This window comes from Nomascus leucogenys, chromosome 22a, assembly GCF_006542625.1.
Source record: "Nomascus leucogenys isolate Asia chromosome 22a, Asia_NLE_v1, whole genome shotgun sequence".
In the NCBI taxonomy this organism is placed as follows: Eukaryota; Metazoa; Chordata; class Mammalia; order Primates; family Hylobatidae; genus Nomascus; species Nomascus leucogenys.
Genome location: NC_044402.1, coordinates 89913651 through 89938925, shown reverse-complemented (window position 1 = coordinate 89938925; position 25275 = coordinate 89913651). Strand labels below are relative to the sequence as shown.

General features: G+C 38.4%; 1 protein-coding gene across 1 annotated transcript; it reads left to right on the top strand.

Annotated features, from left to right (window-relative positions):
- The first annotated feature begins 2886 nt into the window (after positions 1-2886).
- SLC40A1 (solute carrier family 40 member 1) lies at positions 2887-23153 on the top strand. The gene is made up of 8 exons (XM_030803061.1): positions 2887-3356; positions 3893-3960; positions 8464-8623; positions 10840-10955; positions 11959-12085; positions 18144-18389; positions 19535-20182; positions 21558-23153. The coding sequence occupies exons 1-8, from the start codon at positions 3314-3316 to the stop codon at positions 21869-21871; spliced, it is 1722 nt and encodes a 573-aa protein (XP_030658921.1). The 5' UTR covers positions 2887-3313; the 3' UTR covers positions 21872-23153.
- The last annotated feature ends 2122 nt before the right edge of the window (positions 23154-25275 follow it).

Genomic DNA, 25275 nt, shown 5'->3' with positions numbered 1-25275 from the left:
TGTGTATGAGAGAGAGGAAGCAAGAGAGCACCCCCAATGGGAGCCAGCATTCATAAGAAACTTTGCAAGGTCAAACCTATTTGAAATGTTCAAACAAAATGAAGACCTGGGAAGATATTTATCTTTCAATAGGATGTCTGTAATTTAAAGTAGATGTTGAACTTAAACTTCTCAAGAGCCATTCATTCATATTATAGAAATATAAAACAGTTCTTGAAATTTGCCTGTAACACTGAGAAAGATTTTTGAATGGAAACGTGGCTTTCTAGCTCCTAAGTTAATGTAAAAAGGTTCACATCCAACAGAAGCACAGTCCTGGATCGGAGCCCTTCCTGTAATAGTTGGTGATAACCCTATTACTTTTTTTCTTCAGAGCAGTGGAATAGTGACCATTCTTTATTCTGCCTTTGTCCTGGTGAGCACATCTGATATGGTAGAGGAAACTGAGGATGCCTGGCCGGTAAGTGAAAAGGCAACTTAAAAATGAAATGATAAAACCGTTTTTATTTCCCAACCATAAACACTTTAAATGAATTTTAAATAGCCATATACATTTTATTTTGGCTGGGATTTTTAAAAAGTTGGTTAACCTAGTTATAAACTTTAAAAAAATGTTGAAAATGAATTGGCAAATGGTCTTTACTATTTTTTGTAAACTGACTTAAAACTTGCATGACTTAGATTAAATTGATGGGAATGTTGTATATTCTGTGTTCTCAAAAACATATATATGACTTTTGGAAGAAATCTTAATTTTCAACTGGTCAAATGTTTTCTCAGAAGGAGGAAGAGCCCGAAGGGTCTTGTGATTAAAGCGGTGCTTTGTAACCTAGCATGTCAAAGCCAAAAGAGGTCATTTTGCACTTTCTGAATAGTTTGAGGATTTTTATTCTATTTTCATTTTCAATTTCTTTCCATTTCATAAGCCCCAACTAACATATCTCAACTATTCTCATTAATTAGGATTTAAGATTCCCCTTCCACAGCTCACTCACTGGTTTTAATGTCACGAACCTTGCTTGTTTTCTTTCCAAAGTATCCTTCCTACTTGCTTCACTGCAGTATCCCATTTGTTCTTTATAACATTCTCTCAGTTTTGGCTTCTGGGGACTCCTTGGTGACAATGGAGAACAGAGACTCCATATCACATTTTGAGGTATATGCTGACTTAGCCACTCTTTCCACAAATACTTCTCAAACAGTGTCTACGGGAAGTAATTTTTTTTTAACCAACCGAACTTTTAAAAAGCCACCTGGAAGTTGGGGACAGCATGACACGCCTTCTTATAATATGTAATAATTAATGTAAAGCACTTGGAGGTCCTTGTTGCTGAGACACACTCTGACAAATGTGCAAACTATCATTATCTTTTGTGCCTTGCTTGAGGACCTGTCAAAAAATTCATCTCTAATAAGGGACCGCCATAAAGTGGAGGGGTTTATTTACCAGTTCACTCCTTCACTTTAGTTCACTCATCTGAGTATACTTTGGCTTATTCTCAAGGATGCATGTATAAATGACCCTATTCTCCATGGTCAGCAAACCAAAACCTCTCTAAATTGGGAGAAAGAACTTGAATGTCGTGTGAAAGAAAGGAAAAAAGAGGGCTTGAAAAGGAAAAAAGCAGTGAAAAGCAGTAGTTAAACTGTAACCCCTATCTCTACTCACCAGACCACATCCCAACCGAATCCAGCTGCACCCACCCGTAGACCTTTGGGGCTCCTGATTGAGAGTGCAGATACAGGGCACATACTCATGCGTGGCTCCCTTCACTACTGGGTGTCAGTCTGGCCTGTGCTCAAGGTGTGGCATCTGGTTGGAGTTTCAATATGTAGGATCCACTCCCAGGGTTTTGGTGAGATTGAGAAGGGTAAGGTAACCTACTGGCAAAAGGGGCTGGTATGCCCGAGGGGTTGGTTTGGCACAGCAGGATTAAAACGAAGTCAACCAAGGCTAGAGTCTGGTGTTCTTTAGTCATTCACCTCGCCCTCCAGGAGGCCACCGAATGGCTTTATCTGGACAGGGACAGATCCAGGGACACAACTGGGATAACCGGTATTCCTGGTAAGCCTGTCACTGGGGCATTTGGAGGTTAGGTGGGGAAGGGACGCGCGCGTGGGGGCGGGGTGAGAGGGTACAGAGGGAGAAGGAATGATGGTGAAGGGCTTGCTGGGGCTGCAGCATCCTCATTCTGTCTCCAGGACGGATTTGGAAGCCCCATTTGGGGATACGGGTAGGTCTGTAACTCGCTGCGGGACTTCACCTTTGCAAGCCTCCGTTTGCTCCTCTCGAGAGGGATGGACTCTGATCTTTGCGCCCCCCCTTCCTGCCCTTTGATTCTGGTTCTTTGAGGGAAGCCCTGCTATGCAGTCCGGGGAAGGAAAGGCATTCTCTGCCGCAGGCGGGCCGGAATGGGAAGGCCAGGAAAGCGGCCTCTGTGGCATGAATTATATTTATTTAGATACCTGTATTAAAAATTATTTTCATTAAAAAAGGAATCCCCACCCACCAAGCTCGGGCTGGAGCTTTGCACTGCGACCGTCCGGCGGCCGTCCTTTCCCTGAACGGCGGGGTAGCCGGTGCGCAGCGCTTTCTTCCAGCACCTGACGCTTGGTTTCGCGCAGAATCTCCCTACGCCGCCCCGCCGGCTCCACGCGCCTTCCTCCTTTTCCCAGCCCCACGGCCGCCCCCCGAGGTTGCCCTCGCGGCTTCCCGGAGGGCAGGAAAACCCGGGGAGTGGTACGGGTCGAGGCGAAGGTCCCCGCAAGCCGCGCAGGGTGTCTGCGGCCGGTTGGGCGCTTGCGCCCGGGGCGGGCGACTCCTCCGGGCAAGGGCGTGGGGACGGCTCGGCGCGCAGGGTTGACGGGAGCTCGCCTCGCGCCGCGGGGACGCCCGGGCGGCCCTGAAGGGGACGGGGCGGCCCCAGTCGGCGGTCGCAGGGAGCTCCGCCCCCGACTCGGTATAAGAGCTGGGCCCGGCCCACGGCGGCGGCGGCGGCGGCGGAGAGAGCTGGCTCGGGGCGTCCGCTAGGCTCGGACGACCTGCTGAGCCTCCCAACCCGCTTCCATAAGGCTTTGCCTTTCCAACTTCAGCTACAGTGTTAGCTAAGTTTGGAAAGAAGGAAAAAAGAAAACCCCCGGGCCCCTTTTCTTTTGTTCTTTGCCAAAGTCGTCGTTGTAGTCTTTTTGCCCAAGGCTGTTGTGTTTTTAGAGGTGCTATCTCCAGTTCCTTGCACTCCTGTTAACAAGCACCTCAGCGAGAGCAGCAGCAGCGATAGCAGCCGCAGAAGAGCCAGCGGGGTCGCCTAGTGTCATGACCAGGGCGGGAGATCACAACCGCCAGAGAGGATGCTGTGGTGAGTGGCGTTGACCGAATGCATATGGTGGAAACCCAGGTGGGGCTTTGGAGACAAGCAACTCTACACGGGTTCTGGAGGAACGTGGCTCTGCTGTGAACCATAGCTTTGTAAAAAGATCCTTTGACTCGTATTTGGTGGACGTTAAGGAAGAAAGGAAATTCAGGGTGTGGGAAAAGGGGTTTGCACACAGGCACGGATGGAGTAGACTGGGCAGTTTGGATTGCCTTGTGTAAAAAACGAAACAAAACAAACAAACAAAAAAACCCAAAAAAGAATGTTGAAAGGAGTTTCTTCACTGTATGTGAAATGTGAAGTTGGGCAGTTATTGACTAGGTCAATAACTGAATTTAGTGAATGGTATTAAGTGAGCGAAATACATCGGTTCATAGGTAACTTGATAAAATGTACGTGGTTTGTCCTGCAAAGTAGTTTTTAATAATCATATTCTAATAAGATCAAATGGATAAGCATTCTGCCCTCAGCTCATTAAGTGACTACCATCCCTTTTTCTCTCCCCACCTGTGTCTTGGCAGGATCCTTGGCCGACTACCTGACCTCTGCAAAATTCCTTCTCTACCTTGGTCATTCTCTCTCTACTTGGGTAAGTGAGAACGCATAGTCTTACAACATAGTTGCGCAATTTTTAATTTCCTTTCGTTCCAGCCAGTTGTATTAAGCCAACTTCCAGTTTTGTCAAGCAGTTAAAGAAATAAATCATCAAGTACACATGCTTTAATGAAAATGTTATTTACATCGAAGATCTTTCCCCATGAGTGTTAGTTAATGCAACTTAATTATCAGATCATCGTAGTTTATGTAGATAGACAACTATCCAGACAAGATTAACAAGGAAAGGAATATTTGCCTTGTTTTTAAATTGTATGTTGCATTAGTAGCTTTAGTAAATAGACATATCTGCTACAAAAGATGGATGGATGTCTCATATACCTTCTCTTCTTCACATTTTAAAATATTTTGTTTTTTTTAATTAAAATTTACTTCCAGCGTGCAGCACCATGAGAATACAATAGAATGGTAGAGTGACTGACTTAGGCTAATAATAACATTCTAAGATTAATTGAAACATAAATGACCCCCAGAACAAATATCTGAGGGACAAAAATTCTGGTCTTTAAAAATGTTGTCTATAGTTAGATAAAGTTTAGGGCAATGGAAGCTATCTTAAAATTAATCATCCAATGAATATCAGCAATGGATTTACAGTTTTCCCTCTGACTTTCTAGATTGTCTTGGAAAAGACCTGGTGTTTCTGTAGATCTGGGCTCCTAAAACTCTCTCCCAAAAATAATAAACTAGAAGGGTGCTAGATATATGTTTAATGCTGATTAGAATCTTTAACATTAAACAATTATTGTTTAAAAGCAATAAATCTGGCTATATTCTATCCATGGCTCATATGTATTTAAAAAGAATGGAAAGAATTTTGAGAGTAAATTTGTTGAATGTTATTTTCCTTTTAAATTGGAAACTTTCATCGGATCATCCTTAAGACGTGGATGGAAACCATTGGAAGAGGAAATCTATACCCAATGCCTTTGAGAAATTGTTAAGCTACATTATTGGCTCTCCAAGAAATAGCAGTTTATAGATGACATTTTAGAAAAGCAAGCTCCTATCTTACCAGAGGCTTACACAGGGATGACTCTGCAAATACATGTAAACAAAGTGGAATTGGCGTGAGTTTGTTTTAATTCCAACAGCTGATGATGCTAAGTAGAAACCTAGTGAAACAACCCTTAATAAATCAAAAGCAATAGTTTGTTCCCCCAGTTCAGTAAATATTAAGTATTAATAACAGGTGATGGAAATAGTATCTGAAATTCTCAGCCTGTGGTCTGGCCTTGCTCTTAGAGGAAGAAGATGCCTCTCTTCCAAATTCTGATTATGGTTTATGTGACCTTTGGTTAATAGGTTAGGAGGTCAGATTTGCCAGAAAACCAGTGGCACCGTGGTTGTTCCAGGAGGATATTTTGTCATGTTCATTAAAAGTCCCACAAGAAAGGTGACACATGCTTATCCCAACTTTACAGTAAGTCAAGTAAAGGAAGTTCTCATGAGAAAGTTGGATTAAACAGACAGCAGCAACTACAATCATGTAAGGTTTAGTGGATTTTTACTCCTTTCCACTGCAAAGGAGTGCAAAAGAGGAATGTCTCTAATACTAGGTAATTATACTTTTTATGTTTTTTCTTTGTGTGGCACTCTGCCTGATTTTATTACAACAAAACATTTATGTTTCTGTATTATGTGTGTGTGTATATATATTATATATATATATGCATTTCCCGTCCCACCCTGCCAAATCATGATTTCTTATGCACTGAATATAGGGGCATTAGAGTAGAAGGTTGCCTCAGGTTAGTTTTGTGTGGGGTTGAATGCCTTTTATTTCTGACTTCATTTCTATCTGCCAATGGATCAATGCGTTTTACTCTATATTATCAAAATACAAGGGAGTGTAAGAAGTGGATCCTGGCTAGGTGCAGTGGCTCATGCCTGTAATCCCAGCACTTGAGAGGCTGAGGCAGGAGGATTATTTGAGCCCAGGAGTCTGAGACCAGCCTGGGCAACATAGGGAGACTCTGTCTCTGCAAAAAAAATTTAAAAATTAGCCAGGTGTCATGAGGCACACCTGTAATCCCAGCTACTGAGAGGCTGAGGTGGAAGAATTGCTTGAACCCAGGAGTTTGAAGCTGCGGTGAGCTGTGATCACATCACTACACTCTAGCCTGGACAACAGAATAAGACCCTGTCTCAAAAAAAAAAAAAAAGTGGATACTATTGTCAAGGAGCTTATAATACAATTTAGTGTGGGCTTTAAAAAAGATATCCAATAACAAAAAGATGACAGTGTAAGACAGTGAAAAAGAGGGGCCAGTTGCTTATATCTGATAACATGATCTTACAAACTCTCTCTATTTAAACCCCAATATGTCTGCATCTCTCCAGCCCTCGTTTCCAAGAGGCCTCACTTCTTTGCTCATGGAGGCCTTTGTCGCCACCAGCTCCATCCTACTTTATATTTCCTCATAGCAGCACGTGCCCTGTGCTAGATTTGCTTTTGGTCTGTGCTCACTGGAATGTGAGCTGCATGAAAACATGGACTGTGATTTTTGTGTGCTGCTGAAGCTCTAGTGCCTGCAAATGTCAGGTACATAGTAGCCACTTAGTAAGTATTTATTAAGTGGATTGAGGACCATGATCATTCATTGACATTTATTAGGTTTGCCTTCAGCTCTCAGTCCAGTGGGGGTACATGGACACATAAATAAGTCATCCAAGTTTAGTGAGAATTGGTGGGAAGGCAAGAAATGGAAATAAGGACGGATGGGCACTTGGTCAATATTTACATAGACTTTACCCAAATATTGGGCTTTTTGTGAACATAGAATCTGTTGCTTCTTAAACCCTAAACCCGTTGGAAATTTGGGTAATGGGAGCAATTTCTTTCTTTCTATCAAAGAGGTGGTATGGCATACAAGAATAAGCAAGATTCAAAACTTTAATAGCATTTGTCTTGATGGCTTGCTTTAGAGGACTCTAAGACAATTAAAAAATACAATAAGAGTAAGAAAAAAAAGAAACAACAGTATTAGAAAAGTGTTTCTTAACCTGTATGTTAAGAAAGAGAAAATTCACTGACAGGGGCAACCTATCATTTGGGACATGTGTGTGTTTTTGTCTTTTCCTTGGGACCTATTCAGAGGAATGGAGATTAGAATACAGTATCTCCCCTCTCCCCATCCCATTTTATTCTAATCAAATCTAAATTTGCTTTCAGGTTAAAGATTAAGTAACAGCTCCACCCCCCTGCTGTTGTGACAACTCAAAATTACTCCAGACATTGCCAAATGATCCCCGGGGAGGTGGGGTGGGGCTAGGAGAAGCAAAGTCATCTCTAGTTGAGAACTACTGGTCTACACAAAGTTTTTTGTAAATGATTGCTAACATGCATCAATTTAAGTTTCGAATGTATAAAATTATTATCTTGGCTTTGTTAAATTTTTAAAATCATTTGACATACCAGGATAGTATTTGCTTCTAATACATGGATTTTTTCATGAAGATGTTAACAGACTTTGGGAAGGACTAGGAGTAAAAGTATTTCCGTAGGGTCAAATCTGTGAGGCCTGGAATTTGGTTTCCTATAGGGATTTCCAGAGATAAGTTATGGTGGAACATGGTTGTCCTCCTTAATGTTAATTTCAGAAGTCAGGGATGGAGCCTAAAATCTCATAATAAGGTCCACTATAGATTTTTTAAGACATTAATTTGCCTAATTCACTTAAAACTTTCTGTTAAATCACATTTTATGGTAATGAACTCCAAAATTCCCTATATTCTCCAGAGTTTATGTGAAGAAAATAAGTAGCTTTTTCCCCCTTTCAAAACTCATCTGTATTAAAATGTTAGTGTAACTACTTACTTAGGCATTTAAGTTTATTTCTGACATCACTGTTTATACAGTGCCAGAATTTGCTGTTACTACTCTCTTCTTTCCGATCGCTCTGCTGTTTTATGACTTTTGAATTATGACTTTATGAAATCTCATAGGTTTTAGGATATTACACATGAAAGAAACCTTGGAGATCATATAGTCCATTCCTATCATTTTACAAATTGGAAAACTGGCTTTTTCTTTATGCTCAAGGTATACTAATATTTGTGAACGGTACTGTAATTGATTTCTGGTTCAATAGCAAACTACTTTATGCCTCTGCAATCAAGATAGGCAAATTCCAGGCCCCAGGAGAAACCTGACACACAGGAGAACACGATTTTGTCTCAAAAAGCCATCTTGGGTCTGGAAACTGCATTTTGTTTCTAGAATGACAAAGAGAATGTGCGGTTCATTAATATCATGTCTTTTCAAGTTTACTTAGTAATTGGGCAAGAATATTTTCCATTTTGCTGGGATGAACATTTTAACATCTGATCGGTATTCAATCTAAGAGTAATCACTGACTTTGAAAGTCTCATAATGTAGCCAGGAAGTGCCCTTTTGATAAGGAAGCAACTTCCTGAGTACAATAGACTAGAAACGAAAAATATTCCATCAAAACATTTTCTCTTTTCATTTAAGGGCGATCGGATGTGGCACTTTGCGGTGTCTGTGTTTCTGGTAGAGCTCTATGGAAACAGCCTCCTTTTGACAGCAGTCTACGGGCTGGTGGTGGCAGGGTCTGTTCTGGTCCTGGGAGCCATCATTGGTGACTGGGTGGACAAAAATGCTAGACTTAAAGGTGAGTGTTGTTATATAATTAAGGCCTTATATTCATGGGACCAATGCCTGAGCTACCTCTGTAGCAAAGGAAACAACCAACTAGGAGAAAACAACCAGGGAAATGTCTGCACGCCACACTTGAGGGAGGAGGGCTTAGATGGCACCACCTCTGGATGGAGGGTCCCATGGTTCCCACACAAAGTTGGGATGCCTGGACATTGACCTAATAGATTTTTTTTGTATCTTTGGCTGTTCATAAATTTCATATGTTAATGATTAACCTTGTAGCACTTCTCTGAGAACCATGTTAAACATTAAAAGTTTGCTTAACTCAGGCTTCCTAACGATAACTTGTACTGGAGTCCCTTTAGTGTGATGTTCCTAAGACAGCTTTAACATCTGTTCTTTGGTTACTATGTTTCATGTAAGAGTGTGTATAAGGGAATTGAAAACTAAGAATAGCTTCAAGGCAGAATAGTTGAGCCTGGATCACAAAGAGCTGAATTATAAATTTTGTAGGGAAAAAGAAGAAATAATAATATATTGATATTTATTCTAAGCATTAATACTGAAATAATGTCATTTTATATAGGAAAGAAAGTAATTGAGCAATTAAATTTTCTAGTATATAAGGGAAATATGGATAATCATTCAGGGTAAATTTTCTTGAATTGCTCAGTTGATAATGCCAAGACCTGACCATGCCTGACTTAGATGTTGGCAAAAGACTGAGATTTCATTCTTTCAGTGCAAGATGACTGCTTCTGGACACAGAGCAACAGGCTTATCAAATTCTAGGACTTGATGCTACTAGGAAAATGGTCAAGGTGAACATATTTCTGTTTTTAGAATGAGTAGACCAGAACACATATAGAAAAAAGTTCTGTAATCTAGAAAAAAATTTACTTCTTTGCATCATTATACATAGAAACACAGGAATATTATACATAGAAACTTTTAATCTAATGATTGTTGAGCACTGCAATCACAGATTAGGAAAGAATATTGAACTGGATGAAGAAAAGTGTGGTAGGATAACAATTTCCCACTTATCCTATATAATCAACTCATACATTATTACTCTTTATGAAAAATGTTTCCTGATACCTCTGGGCTGAGTTTACCATTTCTTCCTCTGTGTTCCCATGGGGCTTTGTTACCACCTCTGCTCTTACACAGATATAATGATCTGTTCACATATCTTTTCTTCTTCTGGTCTGTAGGGTCCCAAAAGCTAAGAACCTTATTTAGTTGACATCTGATCCTTATCCAGTGAATGAATGCATGAGTGAATGAATGAGTTATATGTTGAGATTTTATATCAGACTGCTTTCAGAAAGCAGTTTATTTTTTCTTGGGTCTTTGATATGACCTTCCAAGCAAGGATGAACTACATTATCCTTGAATACAAGAGCTGTAATTATCCCTTACATATAGAACTTCATGTTTTCCAAACTGCTTTCATCAGTGTTTTATTTGAGCATCATTATGATCCTATAAAGTAAGGAAGACAGCTATTACCATTCTCACCTTCTAGACGCAGGCATAAGAGATGTTAGGTATCCTGCCCTAGATCATCTACCTACTGAGTGGCAGAGAAAAGGCTACCAGGTGTCTTTATCTGTCCTTACTCCAGCGCTTTATTTATATGGGCGCCTCATGTTAAGAGAATTGCCATCTGTGATGGAAGGGGTAGCTTAGAATTTCGTAGCAATGGCAAATAGCATTAGTATGCAAAGAAATGCACTGCTGCTTTATTCTTGGCAAATTTTTGTGTGTCTTTTCTATTTAGGTATACCATATTATCACATTCAGCCTGCCATGTAGGAGGTTGTAGATTTCATAACTTCCTCTTTAACCTCGTACATGTTATTTTTACCTTAAGCAACAAAGAGCTGAAATGTGGATCATATCTATATCATACTACAGCTCTGTTTATGTTAAACTTTCAAGAAGATAAACTAAATGAAAATGTAGTCATTATGATGGACTTCAATGCACAGAGAAACTTGTGGTACTTCATCGTTTTGATTGCATATTTACTGGTCTGGTATGATCCTCTGGGTCGTATTGGGAGCAGTTGAGGCAGGACTGACTTCAGAAAGGTTTTCTTTTTATCTGGCAATAATTTTATCTGTGTATTAATGTATTATAGCAGAACAATTATGTGTGGATCAGAACAGTCTCACCGAGACATTTTAATGTAATGTACACTTTGTGTCTTCCTCTGCACAGTGGCCCAGACCTCGCTGGTGGTACAGAATGTTTCAGTCATCCTGTGTGGAATCATCCTGATGATGGTTTTCTTACATAAACATGAGCTTCTGACCATGTACCATGGATGGGTTCTCGTAAGTTCTCAATGAGACTCTTGATGGCAGAAAATTGAATATCTGGTAGTGGTAAAGGATGAAAATGCTTTGAAGCTATTTTTTTTTTTGCCAATGTGACCTTTTAATATTGATTTCTGTGTCTACTGTAATATCCCCTATAGTTTGTTTTTTTGTTGTTTTGCCCACAACAGGCACTCATTAAGTATTGTTTGAATTTAAATTTTATCCTATTGGTTTTTAATGGCATTTCTAAGAGTTTACTATAGAATTCAGTTGTTTGTTTTCAGCTTTTTAGTGACCTATACTTTGTTTGTGCTATTTAATAAATGTTATCCATATGTGTATTAGTCAGTCATAATTGCGTTCTTCCAATAATAATTGTTACTTCTGTTTGGGAATGTCAACCAGATAACTTTTCATGTTGTGATTTCATAAGAGCTTGATGGAAAAGAGGAGAGGGATGGGGTGTGGTATAAACTATGCATTTGGTGTCATATTGAATCTTCTTGTGTATATGCGGATTGATATTATAGAGTTGCAAAGCCAGGTAGGACTTTAGAAATCTTTGAGCCTATTCCCTTCATTTTATTGAAAAAATTAAGACAAAGTGACGTTAGTTGATTGCCCATTGTCATGCAACCAGAAGGTGTCAGAACTCTGACTTAAATACAGGTGTTTTCAATTCCCCTTCAACATTCTTTTCAAAGGCAATATTTGTGGGAGAAATGTTCAAAACCACCACTGTGTTAACATTTTATAACTGTATTCACCTGACTATTATAATTTTTGTATTATGTATACTACAGATGATCTAGATGATACAGATTAGGACATTATGCCCCTTGACTACTGGTATTCATTCAGTTTCATATATATAATGTAAAATGATTTCTTATAAATGAAATTAAAATACTTTTTTTTATCATTCCACCAAAGACTATTTTAAACTGCCTTGTTTAGTGACATATGTACAGTGTGGTAAAGTGACATTATAACTCATTTTTTTCTTGTCATTCTTTAGACTTCCTGCTATATCCTGATCATCACTATTGCAAATATTGCAAATTTGGCCAGTACTGCTACTGCAATCACAATCCAAAGGGATTGGATTGTTGTTGTTGCAGGAGAAGACAGAAGCAAACTAGCAAGTAATTTGGTTTTCTGTTTCAATGAAATGGGCATGTTAGGATTCACTTTAAATCGGTGGTGATAAATGAGGCTGTAAGCCTTTTATTTTTGTTCTGGGTTTTTTTTTTAAGAATGATGAAATGAAAGCATACTTTTTTTCTTACCTTATTGTCAGTTTTAGTGCTGATTTATCTCACTGTTTTGAAGTTAACTTATAGGATAGCTAACTTCTCTTTTATCCTACACAAACTTGGCAAATGGAATAAATTTTTCTTTCCTTTTTTTTAAAAAAAAATTTCGATCAACTTTCTAAATGTTAATACTTAGAACAGTGCAAATCTGACATGAGATTTTACTGGTCATACCTATGAATGTTATTACTGGTGCTTATCAATCATATGGATGTTATTTTTCTCTAAATCAAATGGAAACAACTTAATTGTAGGAGAGACTCTAGAAGCTAATTTCTTCCATCATAAAGTTATAATCTATAATTTTATATAACATATTATGTACAATGTAAATAAAAAAAAAAAAAAAAAAAAAAAAAAAAAAAAAAAAAAAAAAAAAATAATATAATTATGTACAATGTAATATAATTGCTGTTACAAATACCAAAGAAATAGATGACAGAATATAGTTTTTAAGAAGCTTACCATCTTAGTTATTCATTGGGAATATAAACAAGCGGTCAAAGAATATCTGAACAATGCTTACAAAGCAACCTGTCCTATTCTGTCAATATTACTTAGGCTCAGAATAACCTCCCTCACTCATTATTGCTTGCCGTCCCCTTATATGACACACAGACACAATTTGCATTGATAATTACACAGGGGAAAGGAGGAAGGGTACACCTCCCTACCTGTCAGATCAGCTGAGTCAACTCTGCTGATCACTGAGATAATGGGTATAGCAAACACGTTGCCCAACTATCCTGACAGACAAGTAAACCATTCTTGATGACTTAAATGGCATATCCCAGGATACAGAAGGCAAGATTATGTGCTGGGGTTAGCAAGCAGCTTTGTTTGGACCATTTGGTTAAAAAAAAAGTTAGAAAGGAGGGGTGAGTGAAGGAGAACAAAGTCTGTGGAAGGTCTAGAAGAAGAAGAATTTGCCTGAATCATCACTTTGTGGTTGCAGTATTATTACTGAGTTAGAAATTCCACAGTGATTGATTTAAAGGATGGTGTGTATGTAAGGTGAATTTAGCATGTGTGAATCTGTATCACAGGAAATTCTCTCTGGAGCTAAAATCATGATTCTCATCTACTTTTCTTCCTGTGATCATTTATAATGAGGAATAATTTCATGTCTTTTTTGTCACATTGAACTAGATGATAAGGCTTTGTCTTTTTTTGTTTACTCTCTCTTTTTAGCACACTATTTAAAGCATGTAAAATATATCCATGTTTTAAAATTCAAAGGGTACAAAAGGATATATTTTGACAATAGATCACATATATATTTGTTGGAATATACTTAGAGAAGAAAGTTGACTTTTACAGTGATTATTCTGTAATTTGTGCAGCAGCTATAGATAAAATGAAAATAAAATACAATTATTTTCTTTCACTTAACTGATTTTAACTAACTCATTTGACTCTGCAAAGTCTGAAATATGAAAAAGAAAGTTAACCAGAATCTTTAACTTGTCCTAATATATATATATATATATATGTGTGTATGTATATATACGCACATATAAATATAACTACAAACGTGCCACATAACTCTGTGGGATTTTTCTATGAAGTGATGTCCAAGAATAACAACAAAAATATGACTGGTCGTTTCTCAGCTGTCTTTATATTATGAATTATTGCAGAGTGGAAGAATCTAGGCTATTCAGTCTTTTTCTAACTTTCTGATGTTTTTCAAGTTTAGGAAAGGAAGTGAGATGTTTGTTGAACTCTTGTCCACTCTACATTAGCTTTTAGTAAGTGGTGCTCTTTCACATCCAGCCAGCAGTGTGGGCTGGTGGACTAGTGAAGGAAAACTTTCTGCATGTTTCAAAACAGGAAACAGAAACTTCTTTAGTTCTGAAGGTCAGAAAGTATCTAATTGTGGATTTTTTGTGCCATTTCTGCTATTGCAGAGTTAAAGGAGAACAGAGAAAAAGGAGGAGGATAAAGGAAGAATGGGACAAAGAAGGGGGAAAGTACATCTAGAAGGGACTTCACCTGATGCCTTGGGTTCCTATGAGGTTGTGTCTCTTGTACACAGACCCACCTACTCCAGGCGGGAATGATTTGTGTTTATACAGGCTGATTTTTGAGGTTGTGGCAAAGAAACCCAGGTAGGGGCCTAGGCCAGGAAGGCTTCACCTGTTTGTTTTATGTTTAGAGGGTGAAAGGGGAGGGGTACGCCCATGAAAAGTAAAAGTTGTGAGCTGAATGCTGATTGCTCCCATTTCCTCATCACAGTGTTTCTTAATTTTAGAGATTGTTTTAAAACTAGAAGCTGTATCACTGAGGGTAAAAGAAAAGGAGGAATTTTCCCTGCCAATGTTAAAAAGTTTTAGAATTTCAGTGGCATCAGGCCAAAATACAGCAGTCATTATCCAATTGAGAAAGTTCCAGAAAAGGTGTGATTTTTCTCATAAATACTGCTAACCTGTTAACTAATTTAGGTACTTTCTAGGTGCATGATTTAGTACAATATTTTACGATAACATTCTCTTGTGCCACGTTTGAATCTTACTTCCTTTTCCCAGGCTTTTTAACTCCATCTATTGCTTTTTTTCCTCCTCCATTTCTTTTGAGGATCACTCTTTATTAGTATCTTCTGAGATTTTTCTTGCCCATCGTTCTAAAAAATAATCTGCCAGTTAGCTTGATCAAGTATGGCAGATAAATTTTGTGTTTGTGTGGTATTGATTAAAAATTGATTTCATATATGTAGACAAACCTGCTAGGAAATTAAAAAACAATTTTTCTTCTATGAGACGTACTATATCCATTATAATAGACATAGTTATTTAATGTCATGTTCTGCACCACAGCTGTAGCTAACAGTTAAATTGGAATCAAGTGAACACATATTTGTGTGCTTATGTAAGACTAAATATAAATTGGTAAAGAGCGTATATTTGCATATTCATAAGATTGATTCTTTTCTAGCCTGCTACCAGTAAGATGATTAAGTCTTTTTTTCCTTTTTTTTTTTTTTTTTTTTTTTGAGATGGAGTCTCACTCTGTCAACCAGGCTGGAGTGCAGTGGCACAATCTCAGCTCACTGCAAGCTCCGCTTCCTGGGTTCGTGTCATTCTCCTGCCTCAGCCTCCCGAGTAGCTGTGACTACAGGCGCCCGCCACCATGCCCGGCTAATTTTTTTTGTATTTTTAGTAGAGACAGGGTTTCACTGTGTTAACCAGGATGGTCTTGATCTCCTGACCTCGTGATCCACCCGCCTCGGCCTCCCAAAGTGCTGGGATTACAGGCGTGAGCCACCGCACCCGGCCTAATTCTTTTTTTTTTTTTTTTTAAATTATTTTATCCATTCTGCATCAGAAAAATAAAAGCTGTTTTCTAATACAACATTTCTACTGACACCTACATATTATTAACTTCCTAAGTATAATATAAAAGATGAAAATTGGTGACATTGGGAAGCTCCGTGAGCTTTTAAAAACTGAAGTAGTGAAAGAGTAAGAAATAATTTTAACTAAAATAATTTGTTGTTGTCATTCTGGGACTTTAAGATTCAAATATATGTTTTCTTTAGTTACTTGCTTTTTGGATTCCAATTATTGAGTTATTTGGATAAATTCCACACTTGTCTGTTGGCATATGAGTTGGAAACTTATTAGTTAGTGGGAGGCAGATGGTAGTGAAACCTCTACGATGGCAGTCAAGTGTAAGATCAATGAAGGCTGCCTTTGCCTCTCAAGTGAAAGGTGAAATATGTCAAAGTTCTCCTGTTATCATATATGCAATATATACTCATAGGGCTAATTGGAAAGCAATTGAGGACCAGGAAGAATTACAGAAGGAATAAAGACAATCTTCTGTTAATGTACTTCTTCGTCACATATTGCTTTTCCGTTAAGATGACCCAAATGATTGCTTAAGACTTGTCTCACTAATTTTCACTCTGTTCTGTGAGACAGGGAATGAAAAAGTAGATCACTTTCTTTTTGTTCTAAAACTTTTGGTTTTATTTTATTTTAATTAATTTTTTTATACTGACACATAATTGTGCTTATTATGGAGTACATGGTGATGTTGTGATGAGATGAGATGGAGATACATCTCCATCATCTCAAACATGTATCATTTCTTTGTGTTGGACATTTTTTTAACTTCTTCTTTATTTATTTTGTCCTCCACTCTGACTCAGGAATACATTCCCATAGTCAAACTCTAGACTTTGTTATCACCACTAAATTCTCTCCTCCCATAATCTCAGTCTTAGGCATCCGTATCTTGAGAAATCACCTTCTATCTTTCCAGCAACTTCTTCACTACCACAGCCTCAACAATCCATGTGGTTGGCACCTACAAACCCTTCATTCCACTGCCTTTTCACTGTCCATGACCTCTCTCTTGTCTCTTTCTTACCCAGCTTAAATTTCAAGGCCAGTCATGATTATATGATAATCTCTTGGCATATACCCTCAGCTCAGTTGACCCCCTCTCATTTTGTCACTTTTGTTTGGTAAGACTGTGGTTAAATCCAACTCTCCACAGTAGAGCATGGCTGGAAAAAAGTGCACGAACTTGGTCAGCATTCTCACTTGAGGTTCAGGGCCACAGAGTTGGTCCTTTCATGCTTCCAGATAATCACACTTTTTTCTCTGATTCTTTCCTTCTCCACTTTCCTAGAGGACCATTCACAGTTGTTTCTCCTCTCTCATCACATGTTCAAGTCCTCCTCCCCCATCCTCACTTTCGTCAATGACCTGGCTTTGTATTTTGCTGAGAAAATGGAAGAAATGAGAAGAGAGCTTCCATGTGATTCCACCATCACGTCTCTCTTCCTACCTGTACCTGAAGCCATATATGTGGCCTCTACTCTTGTTACTATTGATGAATTGTGTTCCTGTCTAAGAACAACTCCTTCAGTTATGTGGTAGATTCAGATTATATCCCTTATCTACTGTATCATTCCATACAGTAGATAATCCTATAATCCTGCTCTAATTTTGCTCCTCTTAGAAATCCCTATCTTTAGCACACTTCCTTCTCTGCTACTCTATTTCTTTGTTCTTCTTTTTGTCAAAACATATCCAAAAGACTTGTCTATTTCCAATTCCATTTTTTGGGCAGTATTTTGCTTTCCGTAAGGCCATGGGAAGCATTCACATTGTGCTGCAGGGTATGACTCACTGAAAATACAAATGGTGTCCCCTGGGGTTGGCACCAGTCTCTTAAATCAGCTTTATTCAGGGATTGCCCTTATTGTTCTCCTTTTTTTGAGGTCTCCAGAATCTCTCTTGTGACCAAGCTAGTGTTTCTTCTCACTGCTTCTCGTTGCTGTGATGCTCTTTTTTTCAGTGAGTCCTCTGACCTCGCCTTATTTAGAACATTCCCCTGAGCACTCTCTGCCCTTTTGCTGCATTACTTTTCACCACAGTATTTAATAAACATCTGACATATGCAGTGTTTGTGTGTGTGTATACACACACACACACACACACACACACACATACGCTTGTTGATTTATTGTCTTTTCTTTCCTGTGAGAATATAAACTCTGTGAAGACAGGGAAGGATGTTACTTGTCTTCTTTATAGTGTTAAGAATTGTTGAGAATAATGCCTAGCTTGTAATAGGCATTTAAGATATATTTGTTGAAAAAAATGAATGTAGAGTCACTGCTGTATTCATTTTAAAAAGCGATTAGACTGATTTATGCAATTCCAAGGGAATTATCATTTTTGAGGCAAATTTAGTGGGACTTGACCCAAACAACAAATATTTTTCCAACAAAATGTCTTTCTTACAAATTTACTTTTAGAAAACCACATTTTAGGAATTTGTACTCCTGGTTTACACCTTTGTATTATGTAAATGGGCAGTCTCTCTTTGATGGGTTTGCACACTTACCTGCCTCTTTCACCTGCCTCTCTAGATATGAATGCCACAATACGAAGGATTGACCAGTTAACCAACATCTTAGCCCCCATGGCTGTTGGCCAGATTATGACGTTTGGCTCCCCAGTCATCGGCTGTGGCTTTATTTCGGGATGGAACTTGGTATCCATGTGCGTGGAGTACTTTCTGCTCTGGAAGGTTTACCAGAAAACCCCAGCTCTAGCTGTGAAAGCTGCTCTTAAAGAAGAGGAAACTGAATTGAAACAGCTGAATTTACACAAAGGTAAACTGAACATAAGGATCACTCCTTTTGTTCTCATGTTCAGACCTTAAATGTTGGTGAAGATCAAAACTATTTTGAATTTGTATCAGGTTTTATTACCAGTGGGGGCCGGATGAGGTTAAATATATCACTTTGGTAGACGAGGCAAGAGCAGGCTTTTGAGGATCTAGGAAAAAACTCTGGGTTGAATCTGGTGGGGTTGGAATGGGTCCCCTAGCCCTCTTCCTTGATGTGAGCAGTAGTTATAGAGGTTCAATTACTTGAGAGATAGCTGGGCAAAGCTAAGTCATAAGACTGGGAAAAAAAGTGGGGAAAAAAAGAGAATGAGGGAATCCCTTGGACTCTGTGAGGAGGGAGTTATGTGGTCATTTGCAGGACAGTGGAAGGGAGTGAGGACACAAAGATGGGTATTTCACTGGAGAAGAGGATGCTGGGCTTCTGGGTAAATGGAATCTTTTACCCAGCTCTGCAGGGACCCAGAAAATAATATTCTGGGTTTTTTGTTGTTGTTGTTTTTGTTTTTTGGTTTTTTGAGACAGAGTCTCGCTCTGTCGCCCAGGCTGGAGTGCAGTGGCGCGATCTTGGCTCACTGCAAGCTCTGCCTCCCGGGTTCATGCAATTCTCCTGCCTCAGCCTCCCAAGTAGCTGGGATTACAGGCACCCACCACCACACCCAGCTAATTTTTTGTATTTTTAATAGAGACGGGGTTTCACCATGTTAGCCAGGATGGTCTCAATCTCCTGACCTCGTGATCTGCCCGCCTTGGCCTCCCACAGTGCTGGGATTACAGGTGTGAGCCACCGCGCCCGGCCAATACACTGTGTTTTCTTAGACAATTTTTATATTTTATCTGGTGAGTTTTCCTGCTGTTTACTTTGGTGGGAGTATAATTTCTAAGAGCAAGAGAGAGAGAGAGAGAAAAAGAGGGATAGATCAATAGTATTTTGTTTATTTAATAAAAATGACACTTGATGATTATTCCTTGGCTGAAATTCTTAGATTATTAGTAAAAGAAAATACATATTATAATGTATAACCAAGGGTACTCATTGGGAAGGGGAATGGAAGGAAAAAATACTATTAATAATTGGCTTTTATTTCTACATGTCCTCCCCAACAAAATAATGGTACCTTTTCTTAACAGATACTGAGCCAAAACCCCTGGAGGGAACTCATCTAATGGGTGTGAAAGACTCTAACATCCATGAGCTTGAACGTGAGCAAGAGCCTACTTGTGCCTCCCAGATGGCTGAGCCCTTCCGTACCTTCCGAGATGGATGGGTCTCCTATTACAACCAGCCTGTGTTTCTGGCTGGCATGGGCCTTGCTTTCCTTTATATGACTGTCCTGGGCTTTGACTGCATCACCACAGGGTACGCCTACACTCAGGGACTGAGTGGTTCCATCCTCAGTATTTTGATGGGAGCATCAGCTATAACTGGAATAATGGGAACTGTAGCTTTTACTTGGCTACGTCGAAAATGTGGTTTGGTTCGGACAGGTCTGATCTCAGGATTGGCACAGCTTTCCTGTTTGATCTTGTGTGTGATCTCTGTATTCATGCCTGGAAGCCCCCTGGACTTGTCCGTTTCTCCTTTTGAAGATATCCGATCAAGGTTCATTCAAGGAGAGTCAATTACACCTACCAAGATACCTGAAACCATTATTACAACTGAAATATACATGTCTAATGGGTCTAATTCTGCTAATATTGTCCCGGAGACAAGTCCTGAATCTGTGCCCATAATCTCCGTCAGTCTGCTGTTTGCAGGCGTCATTGCTGCTAGAATCGGTAAGAAATCTCTTCTTGTATATTAATGAACTAAAGTGTCTTTTTGTAATGTAGGTTCAGAGAATCCATTAATAAATGATCTGAAATGTTCCCTAAATGTTAATTTAAGCAAAATCCACTATTATGAAATTTTTATTTTGCATAGGTATATTTTATATTTATTTTGTTTTATATTTTATTTTATAGTTTGAAAACCTGTATTTGTTTACTTTATTATATACATATACTTAAAACATGGTTCAGGCTTGAAAATTTTTTCTAAATGAATATCTTAAATATTACTTTTTTTTTTTTTTTTTAATGAGACAGGGTCTTGCTCTGTTACCCAGGCTGGAGTGCAGTGGTGCAGTCACAGCTCACTGTAGCCTCGACCTCCTGGGATCAAGCAATCCTCTTGCCTCAGTCCCTCAAGTAGCTGGGACTACAGCCATGCGCCACCACACCCGGCTAATTTTTGTATGTTTTGTAGAGATGGGGTTTTGCCATGTTGCCGAAGGTGGGCTTGAATTACTGAGCTCAAGTGATTACTTTTTAAATGTAATTGAATTTTTAAAAGATATTAGCTATATTAATTATACTGCCATCTAGTAGAGTCTTGATACGGCGATAACCCTAACAAAAAAACTGTAGTTTAGAAAATATTCCCATAGGACAACACTAAAAAGGTAATGTTTTTGGCTTTAAAAGAAGATGTGAAAGTAATAAAAAAATCCTTCAAAGGTCTTCTCTAGCCAATATGTATTTATTATATAGTTTGCCACACAAATGGATTTTATAGCCCTGAAAGGAAACATAAAGACTTCATACAAAGCAAAATTTAAGTAATCATTAATAGACTACTGATGAATTATCTCTGAATTCACTCTTGAAATGAAACTGTTTTTATCTCGTGATACAAAACAGTTCATTAGTTTATTGAAGATATTAATTTCCAGGCAAGACAGCTTTATTGTTTGGGCTTTAGAACTCTAGCAGTAATATAACAATGGTTTAAAGTTTCCTTACACTTTAACCATAGCCATTTATTAGGTCATTTGAAACTTAAAAAATACTAGTACTTATACTATAATAGGATTTATTATGTCTCTGATTTCAAAGTTTTGTTTTTGTAGTATGAATAATCACAGAAAAACAGAACTAAGAAGTTTGTAGATTAGACTTCTTTTTGTCTGATGACTGTAAAAATCATTTATTGAGGCCACTAATAACCCAATGTTTATTTATGAAAAATAATTCTTAAGGCAAGGCTGTAAGGTGACTTAAAGACAGTCAGGCTAAAATGTATATTTTGCATATATCTACAGATTTTTATCTGTAATTTGAAATGTGTGCCTGTAAACTAAAATCTAATCTTTAAAAAAATATTTTATTATAGGTCTTTGGTCCTTTGATTTAACTGTGACACAGTTGCTGCAAGAAAATGTAATTGAATCTGAAAGAGGCATTATAAATGGTGTACAGAACTCCATGAACTATCTTCTTGATCTTCTGCATTTCATCATGGTCATCCTGGCTCCAAATCCTGAAGCTTTTGGCTTGCTCGTATTGATTTCAGTCTCCTTTGTGGCAATGGGCCACATTATGTATTTCCGATTTGCCCAAAATACTCTGGGAAACAAGCTCTTTGCTTGCGGTCCTGATGCAAAAGAAGTTAGGAAGGAAAATCAAGCAAATACATCTGTTGTTTGAGACAGTTTAACTGTTGCTATCCTGTTACTAGATTATATAGAGCACATGTGCTTATTTTGTACTGCAGAATTCCAATAAATGGCTGGGTGTTTCTCTCTGTTTTTACCACAGATGTGCCTTGAGGACTAAAAGCTATTTAGGAAACCTAAGTCAGCAGAAATTAACTGGTTAATTTCCCTTATGTTGAGGCATGGAAAAAAATTGGAAAAGAAAAACTCAGTTTAAATATGGAGACTGTAATGATAACATTGAATTCCCCTATTTCTCATGAGTAGATACAATCTTACATAAAAGAGTGATTAGTCACGTGAATTCAGTTATCCTTTGGCAGATTCTTATCTGTACTAGAATTCAGATATGTCAGTTTTCTGCAAAACTCACTCTTGTTCAAGAATAGCTAATTTATTTTTTTGCATCTTATTTAGTTATTTCAAGTATGAAGACTAAATTTTGATAACTTATATTATCCTTATTGATCCTATTGATCTTAAGGTATTTACATGTATGTGGAAAAACAAAACACTTAACTAGAATTCTCTAATAAGGTTTATGGTTTAGCTTAAAGAGCACCTTTGTATTTTTATTATCAGATGGGGCAACATATTGTATTAAGCATATGTAGCACTTCACAGCATGGTTATCATGTAAGCTGCAGGTAGAAGCAAAGCTGTAAAGTAGATTTATCACACAATGACTGCATACAGACTTCAAATATGTCAATAGTTTGGTCATAGAACCTAGAAGCCAAAAGCCACACAGAAGGGCAAGAATCCCAATTTAACTCATGTTATCATCATTAGTGATCTGTGTTGTAGAACATGAGGGTGTAAGCCTTCAGCGTGGCAAGTTACCTGTAGAAAGCCCACACTTGTAAAGGTTTTGTTTTACAAATCACTTGATTTACTTTTAACACACTCGGGTAGAATATTTTTATTTTTACTGTTTTATACCCAGAAGTTATTTCTACATTGTTCTACAGCAAGAATATTCATGAAAGTATCCCTTTCAAATGCCTTTGAGAAGAATAGAAGAAAAAAAAGTTTGTATATATTTTAAAAAATTGTTTTAAAAGTCAGTTTGCAACATGTCTGTACCAAGATGGTACTTTGCCTTAACCGTTTATATGCACTTTCATGGAGACTGCAATACGTTGCTATGAGCACTTTCTTTATCCTTGGAGTTTAATCCTTTGCTTCATCTTTCTACAGTATGACATAATGATTTGCTATGTTGTAAAATCTTTGTAAAAAATTTCTATATAAAAATATTTTGAAAATCTTAATTTCTTTTTCCTGAATTCTGTTCCCCAATTATTTAACAAGGCTTTTATTACAGAACATCTGTTTTGGGTAACTTGTTTTTCTCTATAAAGGGCTACAGTGTCATGATTTTTAGTGTTATCTCCCTGTTCATATTTCTGGTTTATGGTGGACTGGATAAAAGTGTAGTAAACATGAGGCCCAGCGCTCTTTTGTTGACTTTGAATATGTCACACTAAGCACTTTTAAGTTCTCACTTCTATTTTCCCTTCTGTAAATTGGAAATGATAGTATAAAACAACCCTACCTACCTTTCAACTTTCCTGGTTGAATAAAATAAGAGAAGCCATGTGGAATTACTTAGTGAACTACAAGACAAGGTAGCATTTTTACTAGAGGTTGGACCTTAGTAATGACGGGGAGCTGAGGATAGATGTCTGCTGCCTCTAGAGAGGGTAGAGCCACATTCTACATAAAGGAAACATTTATTGGGGACTTAATCTAAACTGTGATCAGCCCTAGGGATGCAGATTGGACTCAGACATAGTTGATCAGAGCCTCCTTTCCTTTCTCCTAAAATTGAGAACTTGAGAGCATTTGGCATCACCCAAATGCTCCTGATCTGTTCATGATGTTTGTGCAAACTAGATGCCTCTGTTAGGTTTGGCTGCTGTCTTGAACTGGCTCTCTGCTCCCTCCCACAGGGGTCAAGGCTGGGGTTGAAGATCTGTCCTGAATGTTTGCAGCTGTAACTGAAGGCCTATGACCTTGAAAAATGAACAGAACCACATTAGCAAGGGGAGGCCTCAGCTCTTAATATGGGCATTTTGCCATTCTGTGCATCTAGTGAGACAGGCCCTGTATAGGAATAAGAAGCATGGAGTTGAAGAGTTAATAGGAATTTTTACAGCTGCTGCTCTTACCTTTGCAGACTACTGCTCAGAGCAGGAAGAGGAAGGAAGTGGAAAAGAATCACTGCTGGTCTGGACAGCCTTTGTTGTTTACTTCCTCAGACCACAGAAGTAGGGCAGGGGTAGGTGACTTGTGTGGCTGTATTATGGGGGTGCTTCTAAATATGGGGTCAAACTCAACTGCAGAGCCAATTAGGTCATTAAAATGAATGAAGTAGATTTGAAATAGGAAAATATTCATTTTATATGTAATTGCATTTTACAAAAGTATTTAATTTTGTTCCCACTTAAATTCATTACATTTTTTTTCCTGCTTTTCTCTGTTTCAGGCTTCTTACAGTTATTAGTTGGTTCTTTCAGCATACACACCCTTTGTTCGCATATTAAACATAGGTAAATCATCTTCATTTCTATAAAGAAATATCCCCCTTTTTTGGAAACATCTGGCTTCCTTGATTTTTTTTTTCCTTTTTCCCTACCCTTTAAGAAAATAAGAGTATAAATAAGAAATTACTTTACTGTTTCCTGTAAGACAAAAGACAGTGCAAGAGGCATGCTAAATGGCACATGGCCTTGGCAGTCCTATTGGAGTGGTAATAGGGTACACCCAGGTTAAGGGGTCAGCTGTAAGCACTCCCCATTGCCATGCTGGGGGGTCCTGTGTTGTCAGGTCTTTTGATCTTCAAAGAGGAGCTGGGGATTCTGGAATCTCCAAATTCTTTTTTGTTTGTTTGTTTGTTTGTTTGTTTTTGAGACAGAGTCTCACTCTGTCACCCAGGGTGGAGTGCAGTGGCATGATCTGGGCTCACTGCAACCTCCGCCTCCTGGGTTCAAGCAATTCTTGTGCCTCAGCCTCCTGAGTAGCTGGGGCTACAGGCCCCCACCACCACACCCAGCTAATTTTTGTATTTTTAGTAGAGAAGGGGTTTCACCATGTTGGCCTGGATTGTCTAGAACTCCTGACATCAGTTGATCTGACTGCCTTGGACTCCCAAAGTGCTGGATTACTAGTGTGAGCCACTGCCTCTGGCCTGGGATCTCCAAATTCTTAAATACTGACAACTTATTTGAAAGTGCTAAAAATACTTTGCTAGCCAAACAAAATACATGCCATTTTAAAAGCTTTTCTCTCAGGGGATTGTTTGTGAGCAAGGAGATAGAATTTAATTAAAGCTACTAAGTGTAGGAAGAGAGCAGAATGAATGGACAAGAATTGCAAAGTAAGGAGAACAAG